This window comes from Zosterops lateralis (genome assembly GCF_965231275.1).
Source record: "Zosterops lateralis genome assembly, chromosome: 14".
Taxonomy (NCBI): Eukaryota; Metazoa; Chordata; class Aves; order Passeriformes; family Zosteropidae; genus Zosterops; species Zosterops lateralis.
The window spans coordinates 891,474-910,271 of NC_139774.1; the positions used below are offsets into that span (position 1 = coordinate 891,474).

An 18,798-nucleotide genomic window follows, 5' to 3' on the forward strand; every position below is an offset into this window, starting at 1 on the left:
ATTTACATTGGGAAAAAGCAACAGGAGTTGTAAAGATGTATTTTGATCTATATAAACGTGGTGTAAACAAGTGTCATTTTATAAAGATCCTAAAATTTTCTTAGGCAGAAATATATAACATGAAAGATCTGTGTGCTCTGTGTCAGCCCTGAGGTATAAAAACAAAGAAAATAAAATTTTAATTGGATATCAGACTTGCACATGAAGGGTCTGTAAAGTCAGGCCTAGGAGGAGCAGCTGATTTGGATTTTTAGGATTTAGCTTTTAGGCTTGCATGGCCTCCTCTTCCACCCTCAGTGTTCAGTATTGCCCTGGCACTCCTGGCATAACCCCAGAAGCTGCTCACACACTGCAGGGTGAGGCTGTACCAGTGGGCTGCCAGGGGCACACAGAACACACTGATCACTCACCTAGGCTGATTTCCCACTCTACAAACAATGTCCACACATTCCCCCTTCCAACAAACAAATCAATATCCCCAGAAGCAAAAATCCAGAAATACAATTTCTTGTAAAAAGAAAAAAAAAATACAACTTTACCAGCAGATTACAAACTAAAGATTCTATATACCCTTTTCTTGCTGCTTTGCATTTTTGTGAAAAAACGCATATAGCAAGAATAAAACCAGATTTTCTATCTGAACACATCAACACAGCCTGACGCCTGTGGGTGTCAGAAGAGGTTGAGTAACTGAAAGGAAGAATCAGGGCTGGACAACACAATAAAAATCCACAAGTGTTTTTGCTCTTAGGTCAGCAACAAGAGTAGACAAAATAGATGCACTCATCTAAGCAGAAACTCAGCACAATATTAAACTATAAGACCTCCTAAACTAAAATACCTCTGCAGTAGTATTTTCTGTAGGAAAAAGGACTTCAGACCAAAGCTTGCAGATACACAACTTTTGATCACAACTCAGTTCGAATTCCAGCACAAATTCTTTGGGATACACAAGTCCAAATATTTTAACGTGGAACAACACTGGCATCCAGTGGCCAATTCAATTAATCACAGAAGGGATTCAGCCACCCTGCTGCTCTTCTCTGCACCAGGAAGAGGCACTGGATCTCTAAGGAACAATGGTAATGTGGAGGATGTTCCCAAGAGGCTGCACACCTCAGAGCAAACCCTTGCTCCATGCCATGGATTTACCTGGCAGCGCAGTGATGAAGTCCCGCTGTAACATGGGCTTCAGGTAAGAGTTAATATGTCCATGCTGATAGTGACACATTCGGGAAATGAGGTGTTCCACAAATTCCACTTGATCTGATTCAGACCACTGGTCAAAATATTTTATACACAAGTCTTTTTCCTTTTCGTAGTTTCCTTCCGATGGTCTTTTTCTTGAGACAATCACAGATGAAGTTCCATTACTTATCTGGGGTTGGAAAAGGAACGTTATTTATATGTTGGTATATCTTTAAATATTGATACTTTATATATAAACTACTGGAACAGCTTAAAAAAATACTCTCTCAAGAGACATGCAAGAAGCTGCAAAGAAATAATCAAAACTAAATTTTAAAACACATTCTTCAGGAAAATGAGTTACATCAGATGAATTTCAAAGACTTTTCAAAGTCTTTCATAGACTTTGCTCCTAAATTACTTCTTACACTGAAAGTCTTGAATTCTTCCCTTACACCTCTTACCACTTAAACTGCAAGGGATGTAACTGTTTTTAGAACTACCTTTCCCAGCTCAAAGCAGTGGTTTCTGGGCACATTGCAGTTTGTCTCCACAAATGTTTTGCCCAGATTCTGGCAGTTAAAATCAGAATTCGAGACCCTTGTGTCAGTGTTGCACTGGCTGTCCATAAATAAAGACTGAGAATCAAGGGCTTGGTTTGTTTTTGTAAAACAGCTCCTGTCAATGTTTGGGACATCCACATGAACACCTTATGAAAATCCTGGGAGCTTCAGCTCCACGTCAGGTTTCTAGATGAACCTGCCCCAGAACACCCCAGCAGGAGTCACTGCTAATTAATGACAGCACAGCGTCAGAGTGATGCCAGCTCCTGTGAGGCCCGCAGGAGCCAAGGGGCTGCCGGGGAGCAACTGGGAGCTCCAATATATAATCCCAAACTTCTTCGAAGTGTATGGTTTGTGAGTCTTTGCCATATTGAACTTCTCTTTTTAAACAACAGTCACATGCTCAGAAATAAAAATGAACTTTATTCCTGAGGATGCTCTGACACAGCACTGTCCTTCCAAGGTCGGCACAAACTACAAAATCTGAGCCAAACTGGTAATTTCTCAAGGATTATCCACTGGCATCATCCTTCACTTAAGGCTGAGCTAATTTTAGGAGAATACAGCCAATGACATCCAAGGATGATTATGCAGACCCGAGATTTGGACATTTCTCAAAAGCAGGAACATACAAAATCCTGGCATCCCTCCTTCTACATTCATGTTAGTCCTACCTGCCACAGGGTATTTTTCTTTGGAGACTCATCTTCATTCTGATCCTCCATTACTGACGTGTTCTGGAAAAGAAGAACAAATATTACTTCAGCTTTTTACTCTGTGATAATTTATTGCTCTACAAGCATTACAAAAGAGCAAATCAATTAAACAGATAAAATTCATTTTCCCAGTGAATGGAATTCTCAAAGACTTTTGGCCACAAAACCTGAGTATTATAAATAAATTCCCCTTTTAACTGACATGTTTATCAATTCCATTTACTGTAGAGATAACTCCCCAACTCCACTTCAATTTACTTTGACAGATTTTCATGCAGCCTTTAAACGCTTTTCTCACTGGGAAATAAATTCACTTTCATCCTACTCAAGCCAAAGCAATTAAACCTGTCAATGTATTCACCCAGCACTTTCTGCCAAAGTTAAATTGCATACAGCTAGGAAAAAAAAAAAAAAAAAAAAAGAGCACTATACACTACTTACATGCAACAGAATATGCTTTTTTTTCTCCAGCTCGAGGAATAGGGATCATTCTCTGCAAATCATCTCTGCAACTCACTGCCCAGGCTGTATCTACAACCCTTGGCCGTCACCTCTGCCTTTATTGCAGTGTTTTCCTCACATCAGAATTGTTCCTTACTACTGCTTCCCTCCCTTTCCTTCACCAACAAAGGATGGAAGGATTTCTATAAACCTCCAGCTGCAAACACTTCTCTGAGCTCACCTCTGTCTCCTAAAATCTTTCCCCCCTTTCTGCCACCATTGTTGATGAGCTGCTCCCTTTTGCTGTCCATTGCACAGCCACCATCTCCTCCTCCCTGCTCCCAAGCCCCTCATTCCCAGGCAGTTCCAGCTTCCCCCAGTCCTGCCCTCCCCATCGCCGTGCCCAGGAGACTGGCAGAGGGTTAGCAGGACAAACTGAGTGTTCTCAAACACTGTATTTATTTCAGCCTTCTTCCCTTCTGTCTCAACAGAAATAGGAACAAGAGCTCAGGTAAAACACAATGGAATAAGTCACACCATTCCCCTACTCCTGCCATCTTGGATTATGGATAATTCTTAGAAACTACATCCCTCCCACTCAATTCCATCTCAAAAGCATTCATCTCCTCCTCTCTCTTCCATAAGGACATGCCGCACAAACCCAGAGAACGTGGAAAATGAGCAGTATCCTGTCTATAGCAACCCTTCCTCCCCTGCCCAACCTGCCTCAGCTCAAGCTTACCCTGAGCCCTCCCTGAAGGTGTGGAAAAACATGTGGCACATGGACTTTGGATGACAGGATAAAAACTGTGCCACCGGTGATGGAAAGACTCAACTACCTGGTTCTGACACACATGACAATGAGATGTACAAGCCCAGGAGGTGGGCTGGAGGAGAATCCAGAAAGGGATAAATACAGGAGGTGTTTGGGGTGACTCCACAAAAGCATGGATTTTAGTGTTTCTGGACATACACAGAACAGACAGCCACATCTTCCATGGTTTTTGAAGCCATAGTTTCTGCAGGACCATCCCAGCTATCCACAAGTCCCAAGCAGCCTCTCTCACTGGGGCTGCAAGGGGTGCTCTCCCACAGCAGGGAACACACAGCAGCCCCTCACTGACTGGGACCCAGTCAGCCCACACCACTTACACTGGTGAGCAGTGGAAGAGCAAACATGGAAAAGCAAACATGCCACCAGGAAACTATGCAGGGTGTCTTTGATTTTACTTTCTTTCAGTATGAATAGCTAAAAATACTCATTAGAGTGATCATATGTTTTTAACAGTGCATCCAATTAGTGTGTCCTTAAATGAGTAAGGAACATCTCATCTCCTTTGGCAGCTGAAGGCTAAATAAACCCATGGATCCTGGGAGCTAATGACTGACTAAAAAACTATGGATATTGATCTAATACCAATATCCAACTATATTGGACAAAGACTCTCTAACAGTTTAAAGTTAGAAAGTGTATGTTTATTATGACGCCAGGCAGCGTGCGGGATCGCTCCCAAATACACACGCGCAATTTACAGATGATCACAGGGTCTTTTATGTACAGGAGTGTTGAATACCCAAAACATAAATGCATATTCATAACTCTGGTACATCCCATTCCCTGCTTTGTATGGTAATTAGCCCAAAAAGCCATTAAGCATGCATAGTTTGTTCTTTGAAATGGGTCGGTGGTCTTTTTTTATGGGGTAGGGTCCTAAAATGAAGAAGATGGGTCTTCCTCTCTTTGACTTTTTAACCTTTGACAGCTGAATCCTGTTTTCCAGGACTGTTTGATTTATGATTGTATTGTATTCATGAGGTCTATTGATTATTCAGGATGCAAAAGCCTAGTTTGACAGCTTCCATGATTTATCAGTTCCTTCCATGATTTATCAGTTCCTTCAGTCTGGCTTCTGTTAACAAAAGGGAAGTTTTAGCTCCCTTACCTCAGCAATATTTATTTTAACTAAATTCTTTAATTCTTCTAAATCAGTGCTTCACTATGAGCAAGAAGGAACACTGAGAATATCAAACAGGTGGCTTGGGTCAGCAAATTCAGCAGAAATTCCATATTTTATCCATTTATACCCCTAACTTTCCTTCAGCAGGCTATGGTGGGACTCTGCCGTTGCATTTCTCCCTTTATCAGAAAATATCTCAGAGACCTTTGCTAGCTTTCCCAGGAATGGAGACTAAGAATTACCACCTAAAGATTATGTCATTCTGGGAACAGCCAATAAAACCACAGCACAGCAGCACTGTGACACAGAGTGGAGGGACACAAATGTCTCCAAAATCAGCAGACTTCCAAACCAGCAGACAGTAGAGTGAGTTTCCCTCTGTGCTGTGCCCCTACTCAATTCCACTGTGCCTCCACTGCTGCCCAGGGAAATAACTGGGCAGCAGGCTATGGGGATAGACTACAGCCTTCGAATGTCACAGGATCACAGAATCATTAAGGATGGGAAATACCTCAAGGACCATCAAGTCCCAATGCCCATCTTGTCCCCAGCCCAAAGCACTGAGTGCCACCTCCAGCACTTCCTTGGACCTCCAGGGATGGGGACTCCAAACTGCACTGCTGCCCAGAGACACTCCCATGTCCTGTCACCATCTGAGCTGTAACTGTGAGGGCAGATAACACTTGATTTTTAGGCTGGAAATGAACACAGAATCCAGATATTTCACCAGGAAGTTGGCAGGTGAATTAATTTAATGGTATCTACCACTACAGTTTCTTGTGTTCTCTCTTTCCCCATCCTGACTCATTCCATACTTTTTTACTATATTTTAGTTTTTCAATCTTTCATCCTTTCCCTTTCTGCTCCCAAATACTTTTTTTTTCCTCCCCTATTATACCTTCTCTTCCTAATAAACTTGTTCTGCTTCTCTCTTAAAACACTTTATTTTGGGGTCATGACACACATCCCAATTCAGACTCCAGTCTCTCTCTCCAGCACTTAAGCCTACTAATTGGAGACCAGGAGATGATGGGTGGATCCTGCCCTGTTGTCTGAAAGAAGTAATTAGACAGCTCTGATCTGACCTGTCCATTCCCAGCACTCGGCAGACAAAGGATTTCAGAATTCCTGACAGTTGGTGTCACCAGTCCTGGCTTCTGGGCTCCAACCCTTGTGCAAGAACACAGATAGGCATCTCCAAGTCCAGCTCTTCCCTTCCCTCAGCAGTACCTCGTGTTCACTCCACCCACCTCCACATACAGCCAGTTTCTCAAGTGGCTTTGAAGTGGCATCACCACAGAACTCACCCCAATTCCCTGCAGCTCTGCTGCTGAACAGCTCCAAGGCCTGATGGAAGCACTGACATGTCATCCCAGTGATCCCAGCAAGGCCGAGCTGCCCTTGCAGACATTTCCCAGGCGTGATTTCGACCCTCACAGGAGCCTTGCAGCTTCTCACAGTGCAAGGAGAGCTTCTAAATATTGTCAATTCATCTTCTAAATATTGTCAATTATATGTTCATTTTTTCCAGAGATTCTCGTGAAGTTGCTCACAGCTCTTGCAAAAGTAGAATGATTATTTCCAACCAGCTGTCATTCCTTAATTAGTCAGCCTTGAGTAAGTGCTTTCCATCCCTACTGGGAACAGCAGCAACAGCCAACAGATAACAATGGGTCCAAACTAGGATGTTTTGTTGCTGCCTCACAGTTGTTAAAACCCAACTAAATCAAGTTACACTGAGGAACATGCCCCAGCCTCTATTTCCACTGACTGTAACCAGAAATGGCAGTAAAATTCACACACTGCTCCACAAGCTGGGCGAATTTAAAAGCTCATTTCCTGGAGATTTGCATCCCACATTCCTTGCTTAGTCCTGCAGAAACTTCAGGCTTTCTTTAGTCTTTCTGCTCCACAATACCTCACGTTTCTGGGATTTCTAGTGGGGTGCAGAAAACCACGGCAAAAACAGGTTCACAAGTTACTTGGAGAGAAAGAGGTTCTGACAAGCCTAATGAGCGTCAATTAAGACCCGTGGATACCAAGATAGCAACTGATGTCTGAAGCACAGCACTTCATGGATGTGAGACTGTGAGGGGCAAAAGCACCCCATGTTTTCCTGCAGGTGAGTGGCACTGCAAGGCTCCCCTCCCTCACAGCAGGTGCAGAAAAAGCTGCACCTTTTCCAGGAGAAATCCACCAAACCAGGAGAGGCTGCTCCAGATTTCCAGCAGGCTCCAGGAATTGGGAGTGCCTTGAGTCACTTAACTGCCTGAGCAGGGGAATAGCCTGGTGCAGCTTTGTTCATAACTCACTTTGAGCTCCAGTATCAGGAGAGCAATTATGAAAGTGATAGCAGGAAATCCTGGGAACTGGGACAGGACACACAAGTTTCAGCACTGAGCAAGGCTCATAACACTGCTAAGTCTCTCTCATGACAAAGTTTTCCCTGACAAAGAAAGGATTCACAGGATATAGAGGATGGGAAGAACAAGACAACAGCTGTGTTACTTGAAAAAAAGAAGAGAGTCTTATATTTGAGCTTTAACAAAAGGAAAAAGGAAAGGAAGTAAGAACCTCTGTATCTCACTGCCCTTGAAAACTACCCCAGTAATTCCCGTCTCTGTTAAAGACCCAACTTCAACAGTCCAACTTTTCACAAGATTCCCACTCTGGAAAAAAACACCCGGAAATTCCAGTTAAAGTTACAAAATTAGCAAAACCAATTAAAGCAATCCAGCTAAACAGGCTCTGATGTCCTTTAACAAACCACATCTGACTTTGAAGAAGCTGAAGAACAAACACAAAAAAACTAATACATACTTGGATACCTCAGAGTCAAACTCTGCAGGTGGAGTACACTGAGCTGGAGCTTCAATCCGCTCCTGAAGCCAGGTCTGCCATACAGGGACTGCTGGAGATCCCAGCACACAGTTCTCAGGGAAAGTGAGGAATCCACCATCCTCTGGGACAGCTGGGGGCAGCAGCAAGGGAGGAAGCTGGGAAGCCCTCTGCACCAGCTAAAAGTGATGAGCACGCGCCCCACACGGCTTCCCGCTTTTAATAGCGCCAGAAACTGCCAAACGTTTCAGAACATTTCCAAATGAATGTGAGCCTCTCCTTAGGGAGAAATGGGCAGCATTTGCTAACCCGGGAACCGTTAAACCATGTTTATTGACAACATCTTGATACTTGATCAGGGATAAAAGGGGATTTCCCCTTTGAACTATGAAGACAAACGAACAGAACAATGAACTCTTACTAGAAATGTCCTGTAGCACAAATACAAAATTAATTTGGAGAACCCCAAACCTAGACTGCATAAGACGGGAACCAACCCCTCTCACAGCAAGGACCAAATCCCCTCCTTCTCACCCTCCTCAAGATCTGTCTGCAAAGAAATACAAAAAATCTGATCCCTCCAGGTTCCATTGGCCTCCTTGGCCCCCAGGGACAGCTGGTTGTCCACCAGACATTAAGGTTTACTCTGCTGACCATGGCCATGCCTGTATTTGATGTCTGTGTTGGTAACTGCTTGTTTCAGCTTAAAATAAACTATTTATGTAATAACTGGGGATCTGCACGAATTCGGCTGAACATGCTTCAACTCTTACCTAGCACACTGCTCTCCCAGTTGCCAGGTTTTTATTTTAGTGCAGCTATTGCTGGAAGTTCAAACAAAAATATACTTAAAATACTTAAAAAGTCTACCAAGAGCCAACAGCTGAAGGCAAAATTAGAAAAAAACCCTCATAACTGAAAATAGGGCATCAATTTTTATTTGGCCTCTGACTAACCACCAAAAAGTATCAAGGAAGACATGCTGAATTCAGCACCACAGCTCCTCAGCTTGTGTTTCAAGCTGCTACAAAGTCTAAATTTGACCACAATTTATAGATGGTAAGTTTTTAAAAGATATGTAATGCTCTTTCATACCCCAGTTTGACACCTCTCAAGGGTTTGTTTTGCAGGAGGTTTTGGCCAGAGCAATAAATTCCCCAAAGCTAGAATTGCATGCTCTTGCCTCTGCTCAGAGAAGGAAAATCTCAAGCCATTCCTCGTCTAAATGTTCCAGAACAGTTATTTCTGCTGGTTCCAAAGACTGCAAGCAGTCACTAAGCAGATCACTCTGCCTAATCACTAATGCTTTGATGATTGGCAGTTTGTAGCACTATTTTCACTTTGTTTCAAGAGTATCAGTCCTCACCTTAAAGTCATTACAAATTAACTTGCTAATCTTGTATGTATATATATAAATGCATAAAACTGTATTTCTTTGAGTATTCAGTATGTCTGACTTCACATGCAACTAATAAAATCATGTAAATAATCTCTCTCCATGTTTCTTGTCAGCTCTTCCCTCAGCTCCCGGAAGGTCAGATTCAGATCTCCTCAGAGCCTTTCCTTCTCCAGGCTGAACAATCCCAATTTTCTTAGCCTTTCCTCATGAGAGAAGTGCTGTGGCCCTCAGAAGTCAGGTGAGTGTGGGATGTGCCCAGAGTCACAACATATAACTTGTTTTTAAACTGAAATTATACATGAAAATGCTCAGCAGCTCAAGATTACTTTTCTGATCCAATTTCATGAAACACTAAGCAAGGACTCAAACTGCACCAGTGAGCCTTTGGTGATGGCATATCCTTTTACCAGGCAGCTGTGTGCCCAAACTGCAGCCTGAGCTTGCCTGGCAGGGCAGGAATTTATTCCTTACCCCAGCAGGTGAAGGACCACAGCTGATGGAAAACCGTAACAGCAAAATCACTCTGGGGCTTTTAGAACTTCTGAAACAATGTATTACAAGTTCTCAAAAAGATTTACATCAAAAATAGTCACTGACTGACTGTTAGTTCAATTTAGGTTGTCGTAAGAAATAAAACAATTTAACTTCTGTCCAACTTTGAGCTGTTTTCCAGCATGCCTCCATTTCCACACAGCAAGCTGATGTCACCAGAAAAACAATGTAATTACTGCAATCCCAAGAGACATCCGGTGGGGGTTAGGTTTGGTTTTGTTGGGTTTTAAATACGCAGTAACTGTTTAGTTCTTAAGGCCAGCATTACCTCAACAGGTACTGCAGAATCACATTAACAACACCTTCCTTGCAGAACTGTTTCAAAGTCACCCTAAACTCTCCTTTTATATTCTGAGTGTCTGGAGTAAAGAGTCAGTAACCCAAACTTGCCTGTATCCATCCTATAAAAACACGCTGTATTTACAAGGACAATGAGCAGGGAATTGTGTAATTGTAGCAATTTGATGACTCATCCCTGCACCAAAGCACGGCCTGCAAAACTTGCACTTGGTGAAAACCCTTGTGCTGGGTGGAAAACCAGAGCCCTAATACACAGAGAAACCACTCACTGTCCACCTGCCCCTCAGACAGAGAGCACCACTGATGCAAGAGCAGGAGAAATGGCAAAAGCAGTTGGCACTTCAGCCAGGCCAGGGCTGGGGACTACATTAAGGTGCCCACATACTCAGCTTGTGCTGCCAGAGGGAAATTTTCAAATAATAATAATTGTAATACTCTCCCAGTTTGTGCAAGAGCAGCCAGCAGTAAGAGGAGCCAGCAAGACTCCCTGCAAACGCTCACCTGCGGCTCATCCAGATGAAAACTGGGTTGATTTTCACACCCCTGTCCAGCCCAACAGGAGCTTTAATTCCACCTTCAGCCTACAAGTGGTGTTTGTTTTCCAGGTGTCTCAGTTCCTGCCTTTCACTGTCCAGTCACTCAGCCTTCCTTGGCTGACACTGATAATGTGCAAGAATCCCAATCCACACTCCTGCCAGAGCAGCTAAATCTCAGTACTCAAATTGTGTATCAGAGCACCAGGCTTATCACTGATGTATCACTGCCAACACTTGCAGTCACTTGCCTAAAACATCTCTCAATTAACTTTCACTACTCTAGAGACCAAATACCTCAAAAGAGAAATCCTTTCTGCCTAACTTTTCTTAACAGCAAAATGTTTAAACCAGAAACCTGGTCCTGACAAACTGGCTGTAAGAAGGGACACAGATGTCAGGAGCAAGGTATTGGTTTGCTTTTTCATGTCATTTTTTTTTAATGCAGAGAAGTTACCACAAGTTCTCAGATAGAATTAGTAGTAGTAGTATTGCACTAATGGTTCATCTATTTTCCACATAAATTCATTTAGGTAGAATCTGCACTTTTAATCTTAATTCATCCCAAAGTAGATATTTTTTCCTCTGTACTTTTAAGACTCAGGGCAAACTTCAAACCATGGTTCATTACTTACTGTGTAAGTAATAAACCATGTTACTTACACAGTGAACTCACTAAAAGTTCTGAAGCAAAAGCAGAGCTTAAGTTTTTAAAGTTTTGACTACACCACTACACACTTGTTCAGAACATCTGCACCTATAACTGTATAAAAATCTACTCCAAATAACTGCATTTTGTTAGGCAGTTAGGAGGATTAGGTATGTCAAGCTTTTGGGATTGTTTTTTCTGTTATAATGAAAACATTAAGTCATATTTACTACCTTAGAAACTGCCTCAATGTCTAGTAAAGAGTCCCTTTAGCCCTTATTTCCTGTATTAAAAAAGCATCCAAAAAAGAGAACTTGAAAGGAAAATACTGGCTTCTAGATTATCATTGCTTTTCTTCCTTTTAGAGCAGAGACAAAGAGACCTCTTCAGATCCACTTATCATTTACAGGACTTCTAAAAGGAAAACAAACTATTTAAAGTTGCATTTCAGTGCTGACTGCTCAGATTAACATATCTGACCAAAGGGCTGAGCACAGAACAGCAGCTGAATTCCAGGGCTCCAGAAGAAGCCAAGACACTCCAGAGGCAGCTGAGGCATCCCTGCAACTCAACTGCTCCATCAAGCACTGCTGTTTCATAGCCCAGAACCTGCTCCATCCCCTCCTACAAGCTCTGCCATTCCCATGGAGCAGCCTTCCCAAAACCCCAGGGGCTGTGTGGACACCCCCACACCAGGATAAGGCAAAATCAAATTCCAAAAGCTACAAAAGTTGGAGATTTATCTCTGTGCCACACTCATGGACAAACAAGGCAGAAGACAGCACTCTGCCCCACACAATTAATAAGTGTTAACACTATTCCAGATTGAAGGTAGGATAAGTAACATCTGGGAAGCAAATTTCAGGCTAAGCTAGTAATTAGATCAGTTCGAATTCATCAAAAATAAATTATCCTCAGTTAAGATTAACTACACATTTGCAACTTGGTTGCCTGGTGCCAAGTTAAAATACTTCAAAGGTTATTCCCGGTTTCCCAGAGGGGATTTAGGTTCAGATCTCTCCTGCTGTTTCCATACCAAACCAAAGGGAGTTGCCTCAAATTGCCAGCCCAAAGGACAACCCTCAGCACGACGGGTTTGAAGAGCTGTGAGAGGGAGGGGACACTCAAGGGCTTCAGACACTGCAGAACTCTAAGCAGGTTTTGAACGGGCTTCTATACAAACTTCTACTGTAAAAGCTACACAAAGGTTACTCAAAGCCACTGACCAGTCTGAAATACTAAACCTGCAGTAAACCTCAATTATTCATCTTCTGCAAAACAGAAGGTATTTGCATAGAAAAGAAATACAGAAAAAGCAGCCACCACTATGAAAATTCAATAGAACTGCAGCCTAGAACCAGTGAGCTACTCCAAGGAAGAATCCTGTCCTGTTTGAAGTTCAGTTGTTTCCTCCAGAGACCTATGGCTGTGTATTCCAGACTTGGCAGTTCATGAAAGTGTATCAATCTTCACAACTCCTTAGGAAATTCTAATCACTTACTAATTGTCTGAAACACAAGCTTTTGTTTATGCACAAATGTGGGTTTGGAACTGCTGATATCCAAGTAACCCAGAACCTGGAGAAAATCTTACCTCCACGAAGGCTGCAGTCTAACTGCAGCTAAAGGAAAAATAATAATTCAGTAATACAACATGTAAAAAAATACTCTTTTTTTTTTTAATTATCCACCCAGCCTTGCCTGAGGTTAGGCAGACACTCTGCACTCGAGTGCTGATTTTATCTGGCTATTCAAAGGCATGTGCAATTGCATAATTTAGATTTCACATGATTTATATAATGGATGCTAAATGTTCCTGACCTGGAAGGTCGGCACCACTTCTCTCTCTACAACTTCAAGATCCAGTTGATGAAATCAAAAGCACCTCACTGTAGGACTCTACAGAACAGGATTTGAGAACAGCAAGAACAGTTGCCCCACGTCTCAGATTCCTGAGTTTGGAAGATTATTTTCATTCCATACAACATCAGTGCCTGATGTCACAGCACAGCTTCTTGTGTGAGAGAAACGTGGCAGAGGGCAAACCAAAGCCAGGACCAGCTGGCCCCTTGTGCACCTCAACCCCAGCGCTGTGCCTGTGGCAGTGCCAGCAGCATCCCCTCCCCAGGGCCTGGGCAGGATGGCACTGACAGGGAAAGCTGCCGGCCCTCACTTCTGAACACAGGGACAGTCTCAGAGAGCCCTAGCTCTGCTTCCTGGGGCTTGACCCACAGTCTGAGGGGGCTTTGAGAAGAGTAATTCTGGAGTCAGCAAGGCTGAAATAGAATTTCACAGATACTGCAGGACAACACGGATCAGTTACAGTATTGCTCCTCGAGGGCAACATCACCTCAAACTTCTGAGGAATCCCAAATCCACTTGGGAGCAGTGGGAGACCATCCTGCACCACAAAGCCAAGCCTTTCCACAGTGAGCCTTTGCAAACAGGACTACTTTGCCACAGAAATATTATACAGAGGAGTAAAAAGCTCAGGTTATAGTTCCTTCTTTCTCTGCTGTAGCACTTCCTCCACCTGTCAGATGGGGATTGGTATAATTTGCTCAATCCCCTGCTCTGTCTGTAGCCAGCTGTGCTACCCTTGACTCTGATACCTCCCTTGATGCATTTGGATTCTCCCACCATTTCAAAGGATCACAAACGAATCACCTATGAGAAGACTTTTAAATGTCAGTTTTGAAGGCACATAAAACAACTCATTAGATGCAAATCACAAAGGCTCAGGGAAAGCTGGGAATGGGCAGCCTGCTAAGCACCCAGGAGTTTGTCACATGGAAAGGGTAAGTGTCCTTTTGATGGTGACTCAGAGTGGCACCATCAGTATCAGCGAAACCATCAACACTGGTACCCATACAGCTGCTCAATTCCCGTGAGCAAGGGACCCACCCTACTGGCCAGGGGAATCTGATGAGAAGTCTGCAGTGCAAAGACACTGCACAAATGTAGTTTCAACCTTAGCGGGAAATATTTGATTATATATTTCTGTTTCCTAGAAAATTCCTCTGTGGGAAAGAGACAACACCTGCAAGGAAGAGGACTGTCACACGCACCCAGAACAGACTGCTTTGCATCTCCTCTCCTCAGGCAGATTTCCCTCTTCCACCCCTCCCAGCATGAGCGTGGCACTGCCAGAAGGCAGGCAGGGAGCAAGGCACATTTCTTAACACATTTCTTTCCACCGTAACAGGAACAGAGAGAGAAAAAAAAAATCCTCTCTTCCACAGGAGGCTGAGAAAGCATCAACACAAGGCTGTGGCTAACAGCATCCCTTCTGCAGACACTTTGGAAGAGCCATCAGCAATAACAGCTCCTGCCCACCACTTGTGAAATCTCTCAGGTTTAGTGGGACTGAGTTGCGCTCTCTGAGGGACACAATTAATGTCTGACATTGCACACACTGTTGTAGCTCTGGGCAACGGCCATTGGATTTGCCAAGATAAGGTCCAGTGCCTCGTGATGATCCATGAATTCACCACGGAGAACCTGCCTCCACAGGGACAGATCCTGCCCAGTGTGGAGTGGACAATTTGGATCTCTGAACGGAACAGGAGAGAGACACTAACAAAAGGCAGGCCAGCAAATCACCCTAAGGAGTAAGGACTGGATCTCTAAGCTCCCATGACTTTTGCTGTGTTCAGAAGTCTCTCCTGAAGCACCAGCTTAGTGACATACATCAGAGGGACTGTATCACCCCTTCCACCTCATCTGCCTCATAAAGACCAGTGATTAAGTCAATTACTGACTTCTGAATACTGGCAACTTCTAAAGAGAAGACCAGGATGAGAGAATTGCCCACCAAGAGGAACAGGCTCCTGAAAGGGGGGACTCTTCTGTTCAAGCACACTTGGCAGCCTGGGGACGAAGAGTATAACCTTTAGTGCTCTCCAAAAACCACTGAAAACAACGAAGTCCAAAAAAAACCACTTGTGTGTATCATGTTGTTTGTAGCAGCAAAACTCCTTCCTCACAATTAGAAAGGTCAGTGCTTGGCAGCACCCAAATGGTGCCAGTCAGGGGAGGCCACAATAGGTGACCCCAACCTGCCACAAGGTTTCACAGGCTGCTCCCTAATTTGCTGACCACAGGGAATACAGCTGGAATCCTCAGCAGGAGCACAGCCAGCTCCAAGTGACGGATGTACGCCATGTCCTAGGCAAACCAGGAATCAAAACTCACAGATATTTACTCCATTTTGCTGATTCTCACACACCAGGGACACATTTCTGCTCCTCAGCTGAGGAAAGCAAAGAGCAGAGCTCTGGCTCAGAGCTCAGTCCTGGGATTTACTCCAGTGAGCAACCATTCACTTCCACTTCCAAATGAACACTAGGAACTGACCCAAGACAGAAAAGGCCCCTTCCTGCCTCTAAGAATGAAGAGGCTCAGTTAAAAACTAAAGCCATAAAGCCCAAAGTACACAGATACACAAAGGACACCAGAGAAGTGCTTATCAGAACCTTTCCCTTTGGATAACAAATCATGCTTGAAAAAAGTAATCCTTGCATTTCACATTTCCCCATCCTCCTGGTGTCTGGATGCAGCACCTAGCCATGGCTGGCCACACCACCAGGAAGCGCCACAAGAAGCTGCAGTGACTGTAAGGGATGCCTAGACTGCCTCCAGAGTACTCATCCCAGTTTAGGCACTCCAAAGGAAACAGGCTGGGATACGGTGGAGACAACCAGGATGGCCAAGCACTGAAGCACCGGGGGAATAAAATGCGATGTTATCCTTTGCAAAATACCTGCAGTATGTGCAACTGCCACCAAACTGAGCTGTTGGATCAGGCCTCAAAATCTCAAACACCCAAATCGAGAACTAAAAAAAAAAAGTTATTACAAGAAACCGCTGAAAGCAAACCACAAACTGGTGTCACTTTTCACTGAGAGGATACTCCAGCCAGAAGGAACAACACTAGAAAGCACCACTGCTGATTACCAGAGGGAAAATTGGCCATTTTTACCTCGGATCTAAGGACTGTGGAATCCAGGCCATCTCCCTGCCCACACTGCCCCCAGACCCACCATGAGTACCTTTAATTGCTTCTACACTGCTGGCCTTGGCTTAAAAGCTCTGTCTCTCTGAAAAGTCTGTTTAAACACAGGGAACAAGCACAAATATTTCAGATATTGGAGAGAACATTCTGTTCCTTTAAAGAAAAGAAACTGAGTATGTATTTCTTTTTAATGGATCTGTTGGACTGTTTCCAAAAAGAAATGGTAACAGTTCCACTGTTTTGAGGCAGAATACCAGAAAACGTCAAAGAGGTATTTGTAAATTACTTCAGACCTAACAGAAGCAGCAAAGCATTTGTCTGGTTATGACAATTCATTTCAACAGCTGCAGAGAATAACATTTCCAAAGGGATGCAGGCTCCAGAGCGACAGGCCACTCATCACTTCCCATTTGTGATTTCATGCTCTAGAGGAGAAGGTTTGAGCAGAGCCCATCTCTGGCATTCGCTGTCATTTTAAGAAAACTGCATTGGGCCTGAATTTGTACTAGGAAAAGAGGATGAAGAAGTTTTCATGTTCAATTCTTAGCTTTCAGCTACAAGATTTTCCTACTACACTTTCTGTTGTGCTTCCCTCTGGTATCAAAATAGAAACGTCAACAGAAACTCAAAATCAGTAAAGAAAAACAAACAGAAGTTTAGACAAGTTAATGCCAAATTGTAACATGAATAAACAGAAAGATAAACTTCCTTCTGGAAATTTCTGTGTTTAAACTGAAAGAAGGAAAATTTATGTTAGATACCCAGCCCAGAGCGCTGAGTGCCACCTCTGGGGATAGGGACTCCACGAAAAGGAAAATGCCGATCCAGGAGTACCTATGGAGCTGGACATCCTGCTGGGCAGAAGCCAAGGATAAAGGACAAGAAAGCCAAGGGTGCTATCCCAAGCCTCCTGAGTACTGGGAGGAGTCATGGGAGCCTCAAGTCTGAAAAGGCCACTGCAGGAATGTTAAGATATGGCCTGTGGAGGAACAAGCTGACATCTCCCACTGGGGCAGACATTTCTTGTTCCTGAAGTGAATGAACTCTGTTAAAGCCTCCAGGCCACACACCCCATGTGTGAACACAAGAGGGAAAGAGGAGCAGGGCACTACACGCAATTAAGCTGAAAACTTCAAGAACAGATGGAAGGATATAGGAAAGAACCTTTTCTAAGAACCCCAAAGACCTTGGGGGGGTGTAAATAAGCAGGAAAAAGCCTAAGCAGAGTTTTAGAAGAAAGACAAAATGATTTTTTTAAAAACAGAAGTGGAAGAAAAGTGTAACTGAAGACAGGGAAGAAACTTGGTTGGGCAGTATTTGGTTACTGGGTTAATTTCATTCTATCTCTCTAATAATTCACTTCCCAAGACTTATTTCATCACTTCCTACATTATGCAATAATTCAAAGTGATGCTTGGGCTCTTATCATCTGCTGCCCAATGAGCAGTGCTCACTTCACACTGGCCAAGTTTACTCACAGAGCCCAGGACCCTGCCTGTCTCTGCCTGGCAGCCCTGCTGGAGCCATTTCCCAAATCAGCACCACAAAACACACTCAAAAACCTGCCGTGCTCCAAGGATGAAGCCACGCAAGGTGCTGTATCCACAGGGTTGCATCACACACCTGCTAAAACAATCAGTTTCTCTAAAGACCTGAAAAAGAGTTTTGGTTTTAAACTTGCAGAAAAATCCATATCAAAGCAAATGAAGCAGGAGCTATTGGATACCAGTGTGTTCGTGTACAAAAACATCATTAGAGGTAACTAAGCAGTTAAAACTAAGGCCTTGTAGCAGTTTCAAGTATTATGAACTGGCATTTAATATGTACTTCTCCATGCAACAGAAACAAGTGTTAAGTGTCAGGGACTTTATTTCCTAATAACATTAAATCAAAAGCCAGAGTAGATGAGAGCAAACCTCAAGTATCACAAATAGGAGTAAATATTTTTTAATAAATTAACTGATTCTCTTCTGCATTCACTAAAAGCTCACAGAATGCAGAAAGCAAATATTTCACCAGCAAACTGCAGATACTATGAAGGTATTTTACCCTATGAGGAAAAGCACAGAATATACCCAGACTGAGGAAGTGGAACACCTCTCCCAGTCCACGGGCAGAGGGGATTTGCTGAAATGCTACGGCATGATTTTAAACAGCCTTGTTAGGTTTGATGATTGTAAACAACACCACAGAAAGGCAGAGCAAACCTAATCCCTGCTTTCTTCCTTTACGTGGATGGCAGGTGACTGCTGAAGACTAAAGGTTTGAAAAAGTCCCAGGACTGAGTAAGAGCTTCCTGAAGAGATCCTCCAAGGCTCCAGAGTGAAGACTGTTTTTATCCCTTTCTGGCCTGTTCACTGGTTACTCTACACACATCATACACAACCGATACAATCCCAGGTAACTTCTGTGAATCACCCAAGAGCTTCTGTATTTCCCTTCCAGCACTTCCTATTAATCAATTCACTCTAACTGAATGTGTGACATAGAACCAAGAGCACCTGCTATCTGTGCCCCACCTGATTACTACGTGAGCTTAGAGCTCAGGAAACAATGAAAGGCAAGTCACCGTGCCAAAAATAATAAATAGGGAAAGCAGCTGGTGCCACTTTTGCTTCCAAGTTCCTCTTCAGGCATCACTGAGTCAC

At 43.5% G+C, this 18,798-nt stretch overlaps 1 protein-coding gene across 2 annotated transcripts in view; it reads right to left on the reverse strand.

The window, feature by feature from the left end:
- The window catches only part of FBXW11 (F-box and WD repeat domain containing 11), a 57,491-nt gene that overhangs the window by 21,283 nt on the left and 17,410 nt on the right, over nucleotides 1-18,798 (reverse strand). For both annotated transcript variants that reach the window (XM_083871530.1, XM_083871531.1), the window contains 2 exons: nucleotides 2,426-2,488; nucleotides 1,153-1,378 (listed from right to left, as the gene is read on the reverse strand). In XM_083871530.1, the coding sequence (XP_083727656.1) occupies nucleotides 1,153-1,378; nucleotides 2,426-2,488 (289 nt within the window). The remainder of the gene's footprint in view (nucleotides 1-1,152; nucleotides 1,379-2,425; nucleotides 2,489-18,798) is intronic.